Source organism: Dermochelys coriacea, chromosome 20, assembly GCF_009764565.3.
Source record: "Dermochelys coriacea isolate rDerCor1 chromosome 20, rDerCor1.pri.v4, whole genome shotgun sequence".
Lineage (NCBI taxonomy): Eukaryota > Metazoa > Chordata > Testudines > Dermochelyidae > Dermochelys > Dermochelys coriacea.
The window spans coordinates 11,075,819-11,096,259 of NC_050087.2; the positions used below are offsets into that span (position 1 = coordinate 11,075,819).

At 48.1% G+C, this 20,441-nt stretch overlaps 1 protein-coding gene across 3 annotated transcripts in view; it reads right to left on the minus strand.

The window, feature by feature from the left end:
- The window catches only part of LOC119845963 (macrophage mannose receptor 1-like), a 29,378-nt gene that overhangs the window by 4,107 nt on the left and 4,830 nt on the right, over positions 1-20,441 (minus strand). Inside the window, exons 6-8 of one of the 3 annotated variants that reach the window (XM_038378981.2) lie at positions 20,134-20,279; positions 18,143-18,255; positions 15,623-16,461 (exon numbers count right to left, since the gene is read on the minus strand). In XM_038378981.2, coding sequence (XP_038234909.1) covers positions 16,335-16,461; positions 18,143-18,255; positions 20,134-20,279 — 386 coding nt within the window. In that variant the 3' untranslated portion in view covers positions 15,623-16,334. Of the gene's footprint in view, positions 1-15,622; positions 16,462-18,142; positions 18,256-20,133; positions 20,280-20,441 lie in introns of those variants that run through there. The other 2 variants (XM_043506805.1, XM_043506806.1) reach the window with 2 other exon arrangements.

Here is a 20,441-nt window from a genome sequence, read left to right on the forward strand (position 1 = left end):
GAGCTATTGAAGTCCTTAAATCATGGTTTAAAGACTTCAAGGAGCAGAGAAGCCTCCCTCAAGTCAACCATGCCCCATGCTACAGAGGAAGGCGAAAAACCTCCAGGGCCTCTCCAATCTGCCCTGGAGGAAAATTCCTTCCCAACCCCAAATATGGCAATCAGCTAAACCCTGAGCATATGGGCAAGATTCACCAGCCAGATACTACAGAACATTCTTTCCTGGGTAACTCAGATCCCATCCATCTAATATCCCATCTCAGGGGATTTGGCCTATTTACCCTGAATATTTAAAGATCAATTACTTACCAAAATCCCATTATCCCATCATACCATCTCCTCCATAAACTTATCAAGTAGAATCTTAAAACCAGATAGATCTTTTGCCCCCACTGCTTCCCTTGGAAGGTTATTCCAAAACTTCACTCCTCTGATGGTTAAAAACCTTCGTCTGATTTCAAGTCTAAACTTCCTGGTGGCCAGTTTATACCCATTTGTTCTTGTGTCCACATTGGTGCTGAGCTGAAATAATTCCTCTCCCTCTCCTGTATTTATCCCTCTGATATATTTATAGAGAGCAATCATATCTCCCCTCAACCTTCTTTTAGTTAGGCTAAACAAGCCAAGCTCCTTAAGTCTTCTTTCATAAGACAAGTTTTCCATTCCTCGGATCATCCTAGTAGCCCTTCTCTGTACCTGCTCCAGTTTGAATTCATCCTTTTTAAACATGGGAGACCAGAACTGCACACAGTGTTCTAGGTGAGGTCTCACCAGTGCCTTGTATAACGGTACTAAAACCTCCTTATCCCTACTGGAAATGCCTCTCCTGATGCATCCCAAAACCGCATTAGCTTTTTTCACAGCCATATCACATTGGCAGCTCATAGTCATCCTATGATCAACCAATACTCCAAGGTCCTTCTCCTCTTCTGTTACTTCTAATTGATGCGTCCCCAACTTATAACTAAAATTCTTGTTATTAATCCCTAAATGCATAACCTTACACTTCTCACTATTAAATTTCATCCTATTACTATTACTCCAGTTTACAAGGTCATCCAGATCCTCCTGTATAATATCCCGATCCTTCTCTGAATTGGCAATACCTCCCAGCTTTGTATCATCTGCAAACTTTATTAGCACACTCCCACTTTTTGTGCCAAGGTCAGTAATAAAAAGATTAAATAAGATTGCTCCCAAAACCGATCCCTGAGGAACTCCACTGGTAACCTCCCTGCAACCTGACGGTTCGCCTTTCAGTAGGACCCGTTGCAGTCTCCCCTTTAACCAATTCCTTATCCACCCTTTGATGTTCATATTGATCCCCATCTCTAATTTAACTAATAATTCCCCATGTGGCATGGTATCAAATGCCTTACTGAAATCTAGGTAAATTAGATCCACTGCATTTCCTTTATCTAAAAAATCTGTTACCTTTTCAAAAAAGGAGATTAGGTTGGTTTGGCACGATCTACCTTTTGTAAAACCATGTTGTATTTTGTCCCATTTACCATTGACTTCAATGTCCTTAACTAATTTCTCCTTCAAAATTTTTTCCAGGACCTTGCATACTACAGATGTCAAACTAACTGGCCTGTAGTTACCTGGATCACTTTTTTTTCCTTTCTTAAAAATAGGAACTATATTAGCAATTCTCCAATCATTCGGTACTACTCCTGAGTTTACAGATTCATTAAAAATTCTTGCTAATGGGCTTGCAATTTCAGGTGCCAATTCCTTTAATATTCTTGGATGAAGATTATCTGGACCCCCCGATTTAGTCCCATTAAGCTGTTTCAGTTTTGCTTCTACCTCAGATATGGTAATATCTACCTCTATATCCTCATTCCCATTTGTCATGCTACCATTATCCCCAAGATCCTTGTTTCCTTGTTTTTTCCAATGGTTTGCATACAGAGGGGGTGGGACTCAGTTTCCATGGGTGTTACTGGTTAACAAGGGAGAGGGAGTTTGTTGTTACAGAGGATCAGGAACAGAACTTTGGACCATGGCCAATGGCCTGGAGAATGGATACCCCAGTGACTGATGACCTGGTGACCAGGAGGCCCAGATCAGGAGTCACAGCCGGTTCTGGCCAGTGGGATGATAATGCGGACAACCCTGTTTACCAGGATAGAAGACAATGGAGAGAGGCGGGATTTGGGAGAGGTGATATCAGATGCCCAGCTGGGAATCAGGGGGTCTTGGGACTGGAGAGAGAGAGTAGGCAGAGCCCACCTGAATGCAGGGGAGACTTGGATGTGCTGTGCTGAGGGAGGCCAGACCAGAGGGCCCTGATAGTTTCCTATGCTGTGTTCAGACGCTCAATAAACCCTCCTGTTTTACGCTGGCTGAGAGTTGCTCTGGTCTAGAGAACAAGGTTGCACTATTCCCTCTGGGAGTGGAGGCCCCGGGGGTCTAGAGCGAGTGGACTCCCTGAGGGGGCCCACGATGAGAGACAGGTGTGCTAAGGCTCAGAGAGGTGCAGTTCCAGGAGGTGGAGGGGCTTAATCCCTGAGAGAGAGAGTGGATCCCAAAGAAGGGCTGTCATACTGAAGGAGGTTCCCCCCGGGGCCAAGAGTGGGCATGACCTATGAGTCCGTGGCAGGGAGACTCACAGGATCCCACCCCCGGAGAGGCAGAGGCCCGCGGCCTGGCACCTAAGCTAGTGCACTGCGAGAAACCAAAGAGGGGGCAGTGGGGCAGCCGGCCCAACACCCATGGCACAGCAGTGCCACAGACACACAGTCACAATGATGGAGGCAGGGATTGATGAGGTCTGGGCTCGATCAGTGACTTCTGACTATGCAAAGCTAAACCTTATCCTCCAATTTTCTTAAAATCGAATCTCCCATCATTCCCCATGGGTGGAGAGGAAACCTTCGAACTGCCCCAAGTGTAGACACCCTGCCCTGTGTCCCACAGGGGGCCACTAAGACAGACGCCAACACCAATATCCCAATCATCAACATTGTTACCCAAAGCCAGAATGAGCAGAGAGTGGGGTCTGCACTAGGTATTAAATTGGACAGTCCTGCTTTTCTAGCATTTGTCCCCATCTGATACTCAGAAAAAACTGGGCATGGTTTTGTCCAGTATCAGGAGGGAACAGGATGGCCCTTTTGAAGAGCATGCTGCTCCTCACACGTAAGGTCACAACAGTGGGGGTAGAGAGGTGCATTCTTCAAAAGGGCATCCCCCGGGTGGCATGACCTCAGAAGCCCAATGTGTCCAAGGTCATGTCAGCAGGGGTGGAGTCACATCAGCGAGGGCAGGCCCATGCCCTTCCTGGAAGTATCAAAATGTCTGGAATTCTGAGATTGCGTTAGTGGCTACCCTAGAGGAGTGAAGTTCTGGAACAGCCTCCCAAGGGAAGCAATGGGGCCAAACAACTGGCTTTGTCAAGGCTGAATGTCAAGTGGTCGGTCCTGGGACCGGTTTTGTTCAATATCTTCATTAATGATCTGGAGGATGGGATGAATTGCAGCCTCAGCAAGTTCGCAGGTGACACTAAGCTGGGAAGAGAGGTAGATAAGCTCGAGGGTAGGGATAGGGTCCAGAGTGACCTAGACAAATTGGAGGATTGGGCCAAAAGAAATCTGATGAGGTTCAACAAGGACAAGTACAGAGTCCTGCATTTAGGAAGGAAGAATCCCATGCACTGCTACAGGCTGGGGACCGACTGGCTAAGCAGCAATTCTGCATAGCCTGGGGATTACAGTGGATGAGAACCTGGATATGAGTCAGCAGTGTGCCCTTGTTGCCAAGAAGGCTAACGGCATATTGGGCTGTATTAGTAGGAGCATTGCCAGCAGATCGAGGGAAGTGATTATTCCCCTCTATTCAGCACTGGTGAGGCCACACCTGGAGTATTGCATCCAGTTTTGGTCCCCCCACTACAAAAGGGATGTGGATAAATTGGAGAGAGTCCAGCAGAGGGCAACAAAAATGATTAAGAGGCTGGGGCACATGACTTACAAGGAGAGGCTGAGGGAACTGGGGTTGTTTAGTCTGCAGAAGAGAAGAGTGAGGGGGGATTTGATAGCAGCCTTCAACTACCTGAAGGGGGGTTCCAAAGAGGATGGAACTCGGCGGTTTTCAGTGGTGGCAGATGACAGAACGAGGAGCAATGGTCTCAAGTTGCAGTGGGGAAGGTCTAGGTTGGATATTAGGAAACACTATTTCACTAGCAGGGTGGTGAAACACTGGAATGGGTTACCTGGGGAGGTGGTGGAAACTCCATCCTTAGAGGTTTTTAAGGCCCAGCTTGACAAAGCCCTGGCTAGGATGATTTAGTTGGGGTTGGTCCTGCTTTGAGCAGGGGGTTGGACTAGATGATCTCTTGAGGTCTCTTCCAACCCTGATATTCTATGATCATCTGGGCAAGCAATCCCATCATGCTGAGCATCTAGGCAGCGAGGGTGTGTCCATGCAAACAAGATCGGCTCCTGAAGTCCTTTTCTACAGCTCACCACTAGATGTCAGGGGAGAGCTCATTCAAACTCTGCTTACACTGTATATACCTCAGAGTAATGTGGTTTATTAAACTGCATGTTTCCACCAAAGAATTCAAGGACCAGGGGGAAATGTTCAATGGTTTGTAAGAACTCTGCATACATTGGCTGAAAACTGTGATTCTGGGAATGCAAAACATGAAAATATCAGAAGCTATTGGGTTAACAGATAAAAATCTTTCATAGCAGCCACAGTTGAAGAGAGCTTTAACCGTAGTCACAGCTTACAGAGGGCAACACTGTCTGAGCTGGTGAGACAGCAAAACCAAGAGCTGACAAACCTGAAACTAGCTTAGAAACTTTAAGCAGACACTTGAGTGTTAAAAGTCTTTATAATAAATCCCTTGAGACAGGGAGATGTTGTGGATGCATACAGACCAGTGTCAGAAAAGAGAGACTACTCCAGCTACACAAAGCAACCTCAACAGACAGGCAACTTCAGGAAGTTCTATGTTACATTAGGAGTGGCTGGAAAATGACAAGACACTACTTTCTGGTGGCTGACCCAAAGTAGTGAACCAGAAGGGCTGGACACATGTTTTTAAAGAACAGCTGAGATCCTGCCGTCACTGCAAGATCCTGGGGCCTGTGCAGAGCCCTGCAAGGCCTAATGCCAGCCCTGCCACCGGGAGCCCCAACTGAGCATGACATGACAGAACCAATATCGGATACCAATACCATGGGAGCAGCATCTCATGTGAGCAGAGCTTGGGAGAGGCAGAGTGTGGGATATAACAAACCCTGGATTTTTAAATGGGTGTTGGTGGCTCTCGTGGAGTCTGTGACATGCAACAGAAAAGTGAGCTAACCCCACCCCTATTCTGCATGGGGCATTAACCACCCATCTTCCTCCACACTGCAGCCAGGAATAGCACTGAGCTCCGGCTGCCCCAACCAGGGGTAGGGTGCTCATGTTTGCTGAATTGCAGCCCAGTTGCATCCCCCAGCTCCTTCCACAGGAAAGTCACAACAGCTTTAGCTGGAGAACTGGGGGAGGGATAGATAGAGGATGGCCATGGGGTGGTGGAGCTGGGGCTGGGGACAGGTGTGAGAATCTGTGTGATTAGAATATAGGACTATGTGGTTCTGGGCTGCTGATGCTTCTGCACCACTGGAAGCTTCAACTGGGTTTCTGCTGGAGGACCCTATGAAACTAGGCTCCGCAGGAAGTAATGCACAGCAGGGCCTGAGTGGGGGCCCCTCACAGCCCAAGCATTGGCTGATGCTAGTATTTAAACCAGGAAACCATCATGGAGAGCTGTCTAAGCAACCACACAGACTGCTTCTGCTCCAGACCCTGCTTGCTGTAGGCCCTAGACTCCTACTTCTGACCCTGCTTTGTCCCTGACTTTGCTATTTGCTTGCTAGCCTAGCACCTGACCCCGACTTTCTGACCTGGCTTAATCCTGACTCTGCTATTCATCTGCCTCCTGCAACTTGGGGCCTGACCCTGACTTCCTGGCATTTTGACCCAGCTGGCTCCTGACCCCACTACTCATCTCCTTACTGCAACTTAACAGCTGACCCCTGTTGTGATGTTGCATTCCATATTTTTTTTTGGAAATATGCTTATGAGTGTAAATATAATGTAACTGGAATATGCTTTATGCAAAAGGTCTCTTGTAAGGTATCATTACAAAGCTTATAATCTACTGAGTGTGTTCATCCTATGTGTATGAATGTGTCATTCTTGTATCTGAAGCTAGAAATATAAGTATTACTCTGAAGTCCTATTGTAACTATGCAAAGTGTGGGCCATTAATGGTGGCTTGGAATCTTGATGGCTCCCATTAATTGGAACAACTGGTTGTGAATAGCTCTGTTTACTTGCAAAGCTTCCTGGGTACGTGCAGGCCACCCCTGAAAGAATGGAGAATGAGGTCTTACAGTGATGTGATCATGTCACCTGAACTGGAATCCATCTGAAACCTGATGCTTTTCCATTTAGCAGGAGGGGTTGAAACCCAGAGAGACAAAAGATCCCTGCCTTGTGCCAAAGCTATAAAAGGGGGTGGAACAGAACAATGGGGGCTGCCAGTAATGGGAAATCCCCTAATCCTGAGCTGGAACTAACAAGGTCTGCACCAGGCGGAAGGATTGGGCCCAGACTAGGAAGAGTCCAGTCTGTTAAAGAAGCTTATTGGAACCTCTCTGAGGGTGAGATTTACCTGTATTCAGTTTCTTAATGTATTAGGCTAAGAATTGCGTGTTTTGTTTTATTTTTATTGATAACTTACTTTGTTCTGTCTGGAAATGCATCCGATGAAGTGAGCTGTAGCTCACGAAAGCTTATGCTCTAATAAATTTGTTAGTCTCTAAGGTGCCACAAGTACTCCTTTTCTTTTTGTTCTGTCTGTTATTACTTGAAACCACTTAAATCCTACTTTTTATACTTAATAAAATCACTTGTTTATTAGTAAACCCAGAGTAAGTGATTAATACCTGGGGGAGCAAACAGCTGTGCATATCTCTCTATCAGTGTTATAGAGGGCAGATTATTTATAAATTTACCCTGTATAAGCTTTATACAGAGTAAAACAGATTTATTTGGGATTTGGATCCCATCGGGAACTGGGTGTCTGGGTGCTGGAGATAGGTAACCTGCTGAGCAATTTTTGGTTAAAGTCTGCAGCTTTGGGAATGTGGACCAGACCTGGGTCTGTGTTGCAGCAGGCTAGCATGTCTGGCTCAACAAGGCAGGGTTCTGGAGTCCCAAGCTGGCAGGGAAAATGGGCTCAGAGGTAATCTCAGCATGTCAGGTGACAGTCCCAAGGTGGTCTCTGTGACTGAACCCATCACATCTGTACACAAGCTGCCCATGGCCCAGTCCTGACTGCTTGCTCAGACCGACCCTGGCCCCTCCCAAACGTATCCAAGCCCTCCACAGATGATGGAATGGGCGGGCTGTCCTATATGACCAGTGGCTCCTCTAGGGCCCAGAACCTGCAAGACCAAGTCATCTGTTTGCAGGCAGAATGCCTGGCACTACAGACCCAAGCTATCCTGGGTGCACTCGAAGCACAGACACAACATGAGCAGTTAACCTGATCGTAGACCCAGGTGGCGCAGCTCACTGCCGAAGCACAGACCTTATGAGAGCACCGACCATGCTCATAGAGAGAAGCAGCAATACTACATGCCAGAACAGAGCTCATCATTATACCATCACCTGCACCAGCTCCTGCAGTGTCACTGCCCAAATGCTTCGAGGGGTATCGGAGGAAATTTCAAGCGTTCCTGAACCAATGCAGGCTGCTGTTCCTGCTCCACCCCTGAACGTACCCCACACACAGGACTAAGGTGGGGCTAGTAGTCAGCCTGCTCACCAGAAAAGTGCTTGATTGGGCCTCCCCCATTGGAGCAGAACAATCCAGTGCTCTCTGACTTGGAGGCCTTCCTGCAAGCCTTTGTGACTATATTTCATGACCCACATCACATCTACTCTACAGAGGCTGCCCTCTGGAAGTTTCGCCTCCTACACGACTCACTTCCAATGGTCTGTGGCTGATATTGAATGGAATGAGGCAGCCCAACGGTATCAATTCCGGTAGGGACTCAATGAGGAGGTGAAAGATGATCTAAACCGCATTGAAAACCCCATACACCTAGATGCCTTTATTGATCTCACCCTGTGCATTGACTCTTGGCTGTGTGAGCAGGAGGAAATGCCCAATGCCCCCACACCCACCCTCTATGCCAAAGCCTGAAGCAGGGCCACCCCTAGATATTGTGGTGCCCTATGCAGCCCCCCCCCGCCCCACGGGAAAGCGGGGCCTGACCCCAGGCCTCTATGGGAGGGGGGTGGGGGAGTATAGCCTGGACACTATCAGAGCTCCATGCTCCAGAACCTCTCCCTCAGCCTCAAGTAGAACCCAACTTGGGAAGCAGGTGTCTCTCCACATTTCCAGTTACTACCTGTGTGGCAGATCTTGGGGCAGGCGTAGCAGATTCCCCACAAAGCTAGCTATGATAGAGTCTAGGTCTGCTGCCAACTTTATAGATGCTAAGGCAGCCCAAACCCTCCAGATCCCTCTCTGGCCAAAACTCACACTGGACCTGGTGGAGACAACTGATGGGTCGCTCCTATCTTCGTGATCGGTGACTCGAGACCATCCCCTTAGAGACCGTAGTGGAAGGGCAATAATATGCATTGATATGATCCACTCTCGATCATTCCTGGCATTTCTTGGTTGGGGCAACTTGACTCCTGGTAGCAGAGAAGCATTAGCTTCTGCTCTGAATTCTATCAGAAAGCATGCCTTCAACAATGTGACCAAGCCCCAAGTGGCCTACATCCAGGACCCCGGGATTAGAAAAGACCCTGGGAAGTGAAACCCCAGATGGTAGGGGCTAACCAGACAGAAGGGGCTCCAGGCCAGAACTTCAGTCCTCCTGACAAGTACTGAGACTACCTGGATGTATTTGGAAAGAAAAACACAGATTCATTACTCCCACACAGGGACTACAGTTGTCCAATAGACCTACAACCCAGAGCAAAGGTGTCCTATGGATGGATATACACCATGTCTGAACCAGAACTGGAGGCATTACATGTGTATATCCAGGAAAACCTCACCAAGGGCTTCATTCAGCAATCCACCTCGCCCATTTATAGTGCAATCAAATGTATCCAATGTGGCCCTTGGGGTAGCGACTGAGACATCAGTCAGTTCTGCATCCCTGTGCATTCTACTCTCCAAGTTACCCCAACCAAAATGAACTATGAAATACTGGGCAAATAGCTGCTCACATTAAAAAATGCATTTGAAGAATGGCATCACCACCTTGAGGGAGCTTGGCACCTGGTACAGGTGTTCACCAATCATAAGAACTTTGAGTACCTCTGCAAGGCCCGAGCATTGAACCTGAGGCAGTTAAGGTGGACCTTGTTCTTTTCTTGGTTCAAGTTGCAATCACTTACTGCCCAGGAAAATGAAACGGGGAAGCCGATGTTCTATCACGGAAGGAGGAATATTACCGGGGAAACAAGGAACCAGCTTAGGAGCCCCCCACTTCCTTCTCAAGCCTAGTAATTTTGCCAATGCCACAATTCATCCTGAGCTGCTCTTCCTGATCGGTCTGCTTCTGAAGAAGACCTGCTTGCCCAAAGAACACAGTCTATGCCATTGGGGGATAAGATGCACTGTTCTGTGCGGGATCGGATAACACAGTCTCTGGCCACCCAACTCTGAAGGCAGCTCAGAAGTAAGGGGGGCAATACCACGACCCTCCTACAACTGGCTGGCAACTCCTTTTTGGGTCAGGACCCCCAGTTTGAGAAATGCTGCTCTAAATGGTGCTATGCATTTTGATGGATTTCTGTTAAGCTTGCATAGCAATATGCAAAGTCATTGTCATCTGTATGTTAATCTGTTTGCTATGACACAATATGTACATTTAATTGTAAGCATCGACCACAATCGCAATTTTTCTTTTGCTCATATTACAATTGCTCATTGGCTCATTCATGCAACAGAAAAAAAACCTCAAGTGAAAAACAAAGAAGCCAAAATTGATTCAAGTGAAGCACCGCCATGCCAGTAGGAGATATTGAGAAGCAAGCCACACAAACAGTGAAGTATGGCCGTGACACAGCATAAAGTCAAATGGAGGAAATATCAAGAGGAATACATACAATACAGATTCACCTACTTGATTGAAAAAGTGGAGCACCCACAGTGTGTTTTATGCTCAGAAGGGCTTGCACAAGATAGCTTAAAACCCGTAAAACTGAAGAGCCATCTGCAGCCCAAACACGCCATGCATGCTGATAATCAGCAGAGTGTTTTCAGGGGAAAGAACAAAAACTTAAAAGTGAAAGGGATATTATGAACAAACAAACAATAACCGCATCAAAAGCACTAATGGCTTCCTACAAAGTTCCCTACCTAATTGCTAAATGTAAAAAGCCATACACGATGGGCAAAATGCTCATTCTTCCTGCCACAGTAGCAATGTGTTGCATTATGCAAAAATAAAATGTGCAGCTCCACTTGTCCAATGAAACAGTTGCACAACACATTGAGAAAAGGAGTACTTGTGGCACCTTAGAGACTAACAAATTTATTAGAGCATAAGCTTTCGTGAGCTACAGCTCACTTCATCGGATGCATGTGAGATACTGCTATGACAGGAAGCTAAAAGAAGATTTATTATTTTACAATTCACTTCAAGGAAAGACAACAGGACAAGAAATATTTTGCAATCTTGACAACTTCATGCAGGAAGAAGGGTTGGAGTGGTCATGCTGTGTATGTAAAGATTGGGCCAGTCCTATGATGGAGAAAAAAATTGGACTGAAAGCAAAAGTTCTTGAAGTGGTGCCAAATGTTGTTTTCACACAGTGTATTATACACAGAGAAGCTATAGCTTCCAAGACAGTCAAACAGAAATTTAACTGTGTCCTGCTAACTGCAATAAAAATAATGAACATTGTTAAGTCTCATCCCCTGAATTCAAGATTGTTTTTGAGGTTATGTAGAGAGATGGACTCACAACAGGAGTAGCTGCTTTTACATACAGAAGTCTGGTGGCTATCTTGAGGAAAAATCCTGATGCATTTATTTGAACTGAAAGATGAACTGCGCTTGTTCCTTCTTGACACCAGATCACCTTATCCAAAACATCTGTCAGATTAAAAATGGCTTTCAAAGCTACCGTCTTTAGAAGACATTTTTGAGAAACTGAATGAGCTCAGTGTTTCACTTCAAGGTCCCAATACTAACGTTCTGCTATTAAATTATAAAATTGATGGCTTCTTGAAGAAATTTAATTGCTGGAAGGAATGATTGGAAGGTGGGATTGTAAAAATATTTCCAGTGTTGGCAGAGTTTTTGGAGGATAATGAACTTGAACTTGAAATGGTAAAACCAATAATTGCTCATCATCTCACCGGCCTCAATAGCTACTTAAAAAAATATTTTGAGGATTTGTCTCTTGATAAATATGACTAGATTCAACAACCACTTGCGACCATCTCTGCCAGCAATCTGTTTGAGGCAAATGAAGCCCTCTTGGACTTGTCAAGTGACTGATCACTGAAAACAAAATTTGCTTCCACTCCACTGAGTTCTGGCTGTCAATTGCTAGGAATTACCCAGTGTTATCAATAGCTGCAATTAATATCTTAATTCCTTTTGCATTTGCCTACTTATGTGAAACAGCTTTGTCTGCCCTAGTTTACATCAAAAACAAACAATGATCTAATTGTCACACAAAACGGGATTTCTGGATAGCTGTCTCAAACTTCCAACCCAGGATGAAATTGCTTGTCTCCAAAAAAACAGGCACACCCATAACACTAGTAACAATAGTAATAGCCAATAAGCAGCATCTCACTTAAACTTTACATTGGTACATACTTAAATGGCCCTGTTTGAATCAATGCCTTACTGTTTTTAACATTTTGTGAGAGTTGCATGTTGATTATTTTTCTGTTGGTATATGTACTTGTGTGACAGGTGGGGGGGACTAAACTACTACAAACATAAAGAAGTGGGGGGCATGATCAAATAAGTTTGAGATCCCCTATGCTAGATAGACCATTAGTCTGACCCAATATGGCCATTCTTATGATTAGACCCCTCGGTACCTTAGTACCACTGGAGTGTCCACGTAGGCCTTGGTCTGCCATCAGCCTAGAATTCATTGTGGAACTCCCAGTGTCTGATGGCCACACAGTAATCTTAATGGCCATGGACTGCTTGACTTAAATGACCCACTTCATCCCCTGCAACCACCCGCCCTCTGCCAAGACTACCACCCAATTCCTGTTGCACAACATGGTTCAGCTCCATGGACTCCCAGACCATATAGTTTCCAGCCAAGGCCCAAAGATCACCTCTCGCTTCTGGCATAAAGCATTCTGGCTACTGAACGTCTGCATATCCATCTCCACTACATACCACCCCCAAACAGATGGACAAACTGAATAGGTGAACCAAGTGCAGGAGCAGTATTTGAGTGTTTCATAAATGATCACCAGCATAACTGGCTCATGCTCTGGCCATATTTTCATATAACAACACTGACCATGCCTCTACAGGTCAAAGCCCCTTCTTTGCTAATTACTGGCTCCACCCCCATTTTCACCTGATCTCCCCAAACCCTGCCACCACCAATAGGGGCCAACAGATCCACCTTATTCAGGAGGAGCTCAGTAACCACCTAGAAAAGGTGAAGAAAGCTTACAAGAGGCATGTGGATCATGGGCAAAAAGAAGCCTCAATGTTCACATCTTCACAGCCAAACATCTCCAGACCAGTTGACCTTCCTGAAAATTGGACCACCAGTTCCTGATATGTCCTGATACCTTCCCAATATGTCATCAGATCAGCCCAGCTATCTTTAAACTACAGCTTCCCCAGTCTCTCAAAATATATCCAGTTTTTCATGTTTCCCTTTTGAAGCTCTTCACTGACCAAACCACACCACTGCCCCAACCAGCAGAAAGCCAGGATCATGAGGAGTATCAAGCGCATGCCATCCTAGATTCCCACTGGAGGCATGGCCACCTGTACTATCTGTTGGACAGGGAAGGCTACAGCCCCAAAGAGCACACTTGGCAGCCTGCCTCCCATATCCACACCCCTGACCTTGTGGGGTATTCCACAAGGCTCACCTGGACAAGCACCACCCTGAAGGGGGGCCAATGTAAGAACTTGCAGGACTAGAACCTGGGGGGTTCTGGGTCACTGACACTTCTGCATCACCACTGAAAGCTTAGACTAGGTTTCCACTGGAGGACCCTCTGAAGCTAGGCTCTGCAGGAAGTAAAACCCAGCAGGACCTGAGTGGTGGTGGCCCCTCACAGCCCAAGTATTGGCTGATGCTAGTATTTAAACCAGGAAGCCATCATGGGGAGCTGTCTGAACAACCACAAAGGCTGCTTCTGCTCCAGACCCTGCTTGCTGTAGGCCTTGGACTCCGACTTCTGACCCTGGTTTTTCCTTGACTTTGCTGTTTGCTTGATATCTATATCCTGGCGCCAGACCCTGACTTCCTGAACTCCTGACTTGATCCAGACTCTGCTAGCTGCCTGCCACCTGCAACTTGGTGTCTGACATTTTGACCCAGCTCACTCCTGTCCCTGCTACTTGCCTCCTGACTGAAACTTAACAGCTGACAAGTGCACACAGGTTTCCCACAGCCTGGTCCTAATAGGCTTGGGAGAGGGGTGGGATGGGTGTGATGCTTCCCAAAGTCATGAGGCACCTCACCCCCACCTGCCCTTACTGTGAGAAAGTGCCTGCCGAGGGTCAGCTCCCTGAATTCCCCAGCCTCTGGCAGCACAAGCACGGTCTTCCTGGTTGCCACAGGCCTCCGTACAGGGAATGATAGGCACACACCTATCCCCAACCCATCTGAGTGTCCCTGTGGAGTGACCAGCCCCAATCACCAAACACTCACAGAATTCTCAGGCCTGCTGCTTCCAAAGGAACAGGGTCCCCCAACTTCCTTGTTCAACCTTGGAACCTGCTCCACTGAACACATAGCACTTTAGGTCTATTTATAGTAAACAGAAAAATAAGTTTATTAACAAAGCAAAGAGATTGGAGTGCTAAATCATAAGAATACTGGAAAACAAATGGCTAATTGTAAACCAAAATCATAATACACTCTAGGGCCTTGTGACATTCTGTACTCCAAAGTAACACCATGGCATCCCCATATTCAACAGTGTTATATAATTGCAACAAATCTTGTATGAAATATGCCATGTAAGGTGTCAATGGAAAAGTTATGGTTTGCTGAATATAATTATTCTATTTGTATGCATGTATCATTTTTGTACCTGGAGTTTTGAATATTGACTATGCATCTGTATTTCAAATGTGCTTGTTCCTGGGTAACTCGCACAAGTTAGTTTACATCCAGTCTAGCCAGCACATTGTGAATGAACTATTTAAGGTAATGGCCCATCAACTAAAACAATGGGCCATGGGAAAAACTTATCCTCATCTGATGAGCTTTCCTGTGGATGCTTCAGCCAATGTATGGGTATTGCCTGCTGTGACTCATGGAAGCATTCAAGGGCATGTGACTAGATAATGTGATATTGGACTCCATCTTGTGCCTGTATTTTTCCACAAACTGTACTGGGGACTTTGTTTGGGACAATGAAGTTCCCTGCACGTGGAAGAAGCTAGAAAAGGGGGAAGTGACATCATCATGGGGACTCACTCCCCTTACAACTCCACACCTGGAAACACCTTAGGAAAAAAGACTGAACTGGGAAAGGGGGTCCCAGGTGGGAAAAAAGAAAGCCCTGCCTATGTATAGAAGATTGATGGACTGTTTGTACCATCAGGGTGAGACACTGCTTATTTCAAATCCTGTCTATAGAATTTAGATTACAATTTTGTTTATTTCTTAGGTAACCAATTTTGATCTGTATGCTATTACTTATAATCATTTAAAATCTATCTTTCTGTAGTTAATAAATCTGTTTTATATTTTTTACCTAAAACAGTGTGTTTTGCTTGAGTGCTTGGGGAATCTGCTCAGAAACAAAACTTGTGCATTGTCCTCTCCGACCTGGATTGGGTGATAAACTTACACTGGTCAGACTTTTGACTAGGGCAAGACGGTACAGCTCTGGGGTGGTAGGCTGCACAGGCGCCAACTTTCCATTGTGCCAGGGAGTGCTTGACCAGTGCTTGACCATCAGAGGCCTAAACTTAATTCTCAAGGCATTCTCCTGTCTCTTAGAAGCTTACCCCAAGTTCTTTGTGTTTTCAACCAGTTTGGTTGAGACCCCTTCCTCTGTCCTGCCCTGCCCCCTGCTGACAGCTTGTCTCACAGAGTGAAGGATACCAGGGGCTAATCCACACCGCTGATATAGTTTCAAAAGTTCCTTGTCTTACCCCTAAACAGGATAATGAGGAGAACCAAGGACTGGAGGTCACACAATGAAATTAATAGGCAGCAGATTTTAAACAGACAAAATGCATAGTCAACCTGTGGAACTCTTTGCCAGGGGATGTTGTGAAAGCCAAAACTATAACAGGGTTCAAAAAAGAACTAGATACATTCATGGAGGATAGGTCCATCAATGGCTATTAGCCAGGATGGGCAGGGACATAACCCCATGCTCTGAGTGTCCCTAGCCTCTGTTTGCCAGAAGCTGGTTGTGGAAGACAGAGGATGGATCATTTGATGATTACCTGTTCCGTTCATTCCCTCTGAAGCACCTGACATAGGCCACTGTCGGAAGATGGGATACTAGGCTAGATGCACATTGATCTGACCCTGTATGGTTGGTCTTATGTTCTTATCACTCCTGCTGTTTAACTCTTCCTGGGTGAAACTCTTCCTTCTTTGTTATTCTCCTTCTTCCTCTTCTTCCTTCTTCGTTAATTTCCTCTCTTTGAAGTTTTCACAATTCTTTATTAGCATTCAGCTCAGACTTCTGAGTGGATACCCATTGTGAACCATACAGTAGTTGATTTACATGCAAACAGGTAGAGAGATCAACATTTCTTGCATGAAAGAAAACCTGCTTTTCCCCTTTGCTAATGGCCAGTACCTAGACACAGACCTTTAGAACATAATATTTGTGCAGATACACAACTCCTTAAATATCACTAGTCCATATAGCTTGCAATGATTAACTGTACTGGAATGACACAGGGTTTCATTACAGACATCACATGACCTCTTTTAGTGAACTCAGAGGAGATCTGTACCCCTAGTACCACTGTGCCCTCTGCTAGTTGGCATCAAGAGGTCCTTGAGTCACAGTGGGGGGCAGAGGGGTGGGGCAGGGGCAAAGGGAGGGCCAGGGCCTCGCCAGGTTGCTCGGTGGCTAGTCCAAGCAGGCTCAGGGCTCCCCTTCACACACCCAGTGGTGCTGCTCCGTGCATGGGGCGTCATACCAGTGCCCATCTTGTCGTACCAGGGCACAGTTCTCCTTCTGCCTGCCATTGGGCTCCCCTGTCTGCCAATAGCTGGAAACCAAAACAGGGAGAGCAGGGTAGAGCAGAGCTGGTAATGCTGCAGCCCCTGTGACCCCACAGCCCCGTGATCCCCACATCCACCAGACTGTGCAGTCCCCAGCCCATCACCCCCTGCAGTCACAAGCCCCCGTGACTCCCACTCCCCATGTTCTTTGCAGCCCCTGTTGCCTCATGGCAGCCACCAGCCCCTGCAAGCCCCAGTCCCCATGACATCTGTGGCCCTCTTCAATCCCCATGACCGCCTGTGGCCCCCTGCGACTGCCTACCCTGCCCAATGACCCCCACAGGGGGCGGGGACTGCTGGGAGTCACAGGTGTCAAAGGCACCGGAGCTTGTGGGGCCTGGGGCTTGCAGGGACTGGTGGTTAGAGCAGGACCTGGAGTGGGCAGAACTGAGGAGGGAGCTTATGCTGGATTGAGCCCAGGCCACAGAGAAAATCCCCATTTCGGTCCTCCCCCAGAGCATGTGTCTGCATAGCCAGGTGGGGGTGCCAGAACCCCCATGCCCTGGGCTCCTCCCCCATAAACATTGTCCCATACAACCAGGTTCCTGGAAGTCACTTCCTCACATCCTGCCCCAGGGACCAGGAACCAGAGGAACAATCGGGGGTGGGGGGTGTCAGTACCCAAAGTGGGACAGCAGGGAGGTGGGAGATATTGGGATCAACTACACTGGGCAAGTTAAAGCCTAGAGAGGAGGGTCTGGACAGCAGGGAGCTGCAGGTCAAGACTGAGTGGCACTGGGAGATTGGGGGGAGGGAGGGAATCCCAGTTCTGGAATGAGAAGGGCTGTGGATTGTGATGGAGAGTGCAGATCTCAGGTCTGCGAGTTGGGACAGAGGGGCACTAGCAGAACTGAGGGTGTGGTGGGAGACCAGGGCTGGAACAGGAGTGGGCTGTGGGTTGGGACTGAGGGGTACCAGTAGATCATGGAGGGGGGTGGAAATCCCAGGTCTGGAATGGGGGGGCTGTGGGTTGGGATTAAGAGGACAGATCAGGGAGGGGGGCAGAAATCCCAGGTGAGGAATGGGGGAGGGGTTGTGGATTGGGATTGAGAGGCAGATTGGGAGGAGATCTAGAGCCGTCCCTAGGGTACAGCAAATGGGGGCGACTGCCCCATGCCCCATGCTTTGGGCAGCCCCGCGCTTTGTGAAGCAGCAGGCAGGGAGGTGAGGCGGGAGGTGGGCAGGTGGGGGGGAGTGAGGAGGAGCCCCCCTACCAACCTACCCTCCCCCCAGTGCCTCCTGCCTGCCGGCGGGCCCCACCAATCACGCCTCTACCTCCCTCCCAGTGCCTACTGCTGATCAGCTGTTTCGCGGTGTCTGGAGACGCTGGGAGGGAGGAGCAAGGGTGCAGTGTGCTCAGGGGAGGGGCGGAACTGGATGAGGAAAAGGTGGGGTGGGGGTGGGAAGAGGCAGGGTGGGGTGGGGCATTGGGGGAAGGGGTGGAGTGGGGGCGGGGCCTGGGGGAGCCAAGGGGAGCACCCCCTGGCAGATAGAAACTCAGCACCTATGTCCTGGGCCCTGCACACCGCTAGGAACGGGCCTGGGGAGAATCCAGGTCCAGAACAGCAGGGTGCTGCATGTCAGGATTGAGGGACATTTTCCCACTCTATGGCTCCAGCTATTCTGGGCTATTTTGGGGCCTCTCAGCCCAGACTCGGTCTCCAGTACCTGGCATTGGCTGCTGAGTGAGTCCCGTCCACCCACATCCAAGCCCCCTCGAGTGCCTGGTCCGTGAGGCCCATCCAGGAGGATGGTGCTTTCATGGAAGCCATGATGTGAGCCTGAGGTCAGAGAGAATAATGTTACTCTGGGGTTGGCACCCAATCCTCCAGTCACCCCCGCAGCATGGGGGCTGCTGGACATGGACAGGCCCCGGTGCAGTCTGCGGGGTTTCAGCAGGAATAAATGGTGAAACAGGGGCTCAATATGACATAATGCCAGGGTTACACAGGCTCCCAGGAGCACTCAGCTGGGATGGACCTGCTGCTACTCATGGCCATGCTAGGCATCTCTTTCCTTTACTCGTGGCAGCCCCACAATCCTCCCCACAGTGTAATAGCCTTTCCCTCCACAGCTCCTGCTGCCCAATGAGGTGAACTGGAGAGGGGCTGAGGGAGGGGGCATAGTGAGGGGGGATGGGCTGTGTGACGCTGGAAGACCAGGTGCCAGCTCTTGCCAAGGCTACAGGCGTCAGCTGAGCACTGACAAATACACAGCTGGAAACCAGACCAGCTCACCTGTATGTCAGTATTGTTCAAGGCAGCTGTTAGATTTGTAAAGCTGTGTTTAGACTCTATGGAATGCTTGTAAGACCCTCACCTGTATTAATTTCACTTGTACTGTTTGTATCCTATGCTATAAGGTGGTATGTAAGTGTTACTTAATAATTGTAAAAGTGCCTGTCCTGAACCTATGAACTCAGTCAGGCAAAATGGTTCCCTGCCCATCGAGAAGGACTGTCAAAATGAAATGGGCCATTGTGGAACATCATGATCCAAAGAGATAGCCATCTCACACCTATGAAGGTGCTATGTGTAAGAAAGCTGATCCCATCAGTTTGAATGCTGGAAGAGGGGAATAAAACAGGGACACAAGAAAATTTTTTATCTTTGCTGTTTGGACTCTCACAGACCTGGAGCTAGGAAAAAGGAGCAGAGATCCCCAAGTCAAGCTGGGTTGGCCCTAAAAGACATTTAGTGGACAGATTACTACAGTTCTGCCACCTTTTGGAATCATAGACTGTAACTCATTTGTGTATATATGTATCCTGCTTTAACCTGTAAATATCTCCCATTTCCTTTTCCTAGTTAATAAATCCTTAGTTTACTATTGGATTGGCTAAAAGCATTGTCTTTGGTGAGAGATCTGATGTACAAATTGACCAGGGGTAAGTGACTGGTCTCTTGGAACTAGAAGCAACCTGAATCTTTTGTGATCTTTGGTGTATGGCAACCAGCTATCACTAGCCCAGCTCACCTGGCTGGCAATATAGATTGGAGCCCCAGGGGACTGTCTATGGTTCTTTGGTAAGGCTGGTGTAGTGCTTCAGGAGTTCACATTTGTTACTGGGTTGGTGATATTTAATTATAGAACATACCGCTAGTTTGGGGTGCATGCCCTGCATACTGACAGTCTGCCCTGAGCTTGGCACTCATGGTCGTGAGCCACTCCAGACAGTGAGCTGTAGCTCACGAAAGCTTATGCTCTAATAAATTTGTTAGTCTCTAAGGTGCCACAAGTACTCCTTTTCTTCTTGTAACAGGAGGGGACCCAGTGAGGGGGAAGGGCTGTTGCGCTGGTGGGGGCAGGGATCATTGAAGCCAGTTGTTTCTCTGATCCGTTTCACTGATTGGGTGGCAATTTGATCTCACACCTTTGCTGGGTCTCCAGTGAGAATGAGGGGATTCAGAGGGCTCTCCTCCCCGGCCCAGTCTGGCTCTCTTCCCTTCTGGTCCCTCTAATTATTGCCTCCAACCCAGGCTCCCCTCCTTGTTGCTGAGTCACTTTTCAGGTTGCACTCATCATGGCTACCCACTCCACTCCTGGATCCCTTTTCCAGCTCCTCCCATCCGCCTTCCTTCCCCGCAGGCTTCCCCCTACACCCCAGTGCGTGCTCGCCCCCAGGACACCCTGCTGCCCCATGCATGGTCATCTCTCACCTGCTCAGCAAGGCTGGTCACTTGGAGGAGCAGGGCACCTTGAGAGGCACAGGAGCGGTTGGCAACATCCCAGGTGCCCAGGGAGCGGGAGTGGAAGTAGCATCTGTCCTGGAAGAAAGTCCACCCCCTGCGACATGGGGTGCAGACTGTGGGGAAGGGGAGGAATGACCATGTTAGTCACTGGGGCAGGGGAATATCTGGGCAGCCTCAGGATTGAGGGTAGTCTGCAGAGAGTAGCAGGGAAGCCCAGCAGTTAGAGGACTGGGAGCCTGAATTCCTGGGTCTGCCTCTGCTGCCCACTTCCTGGT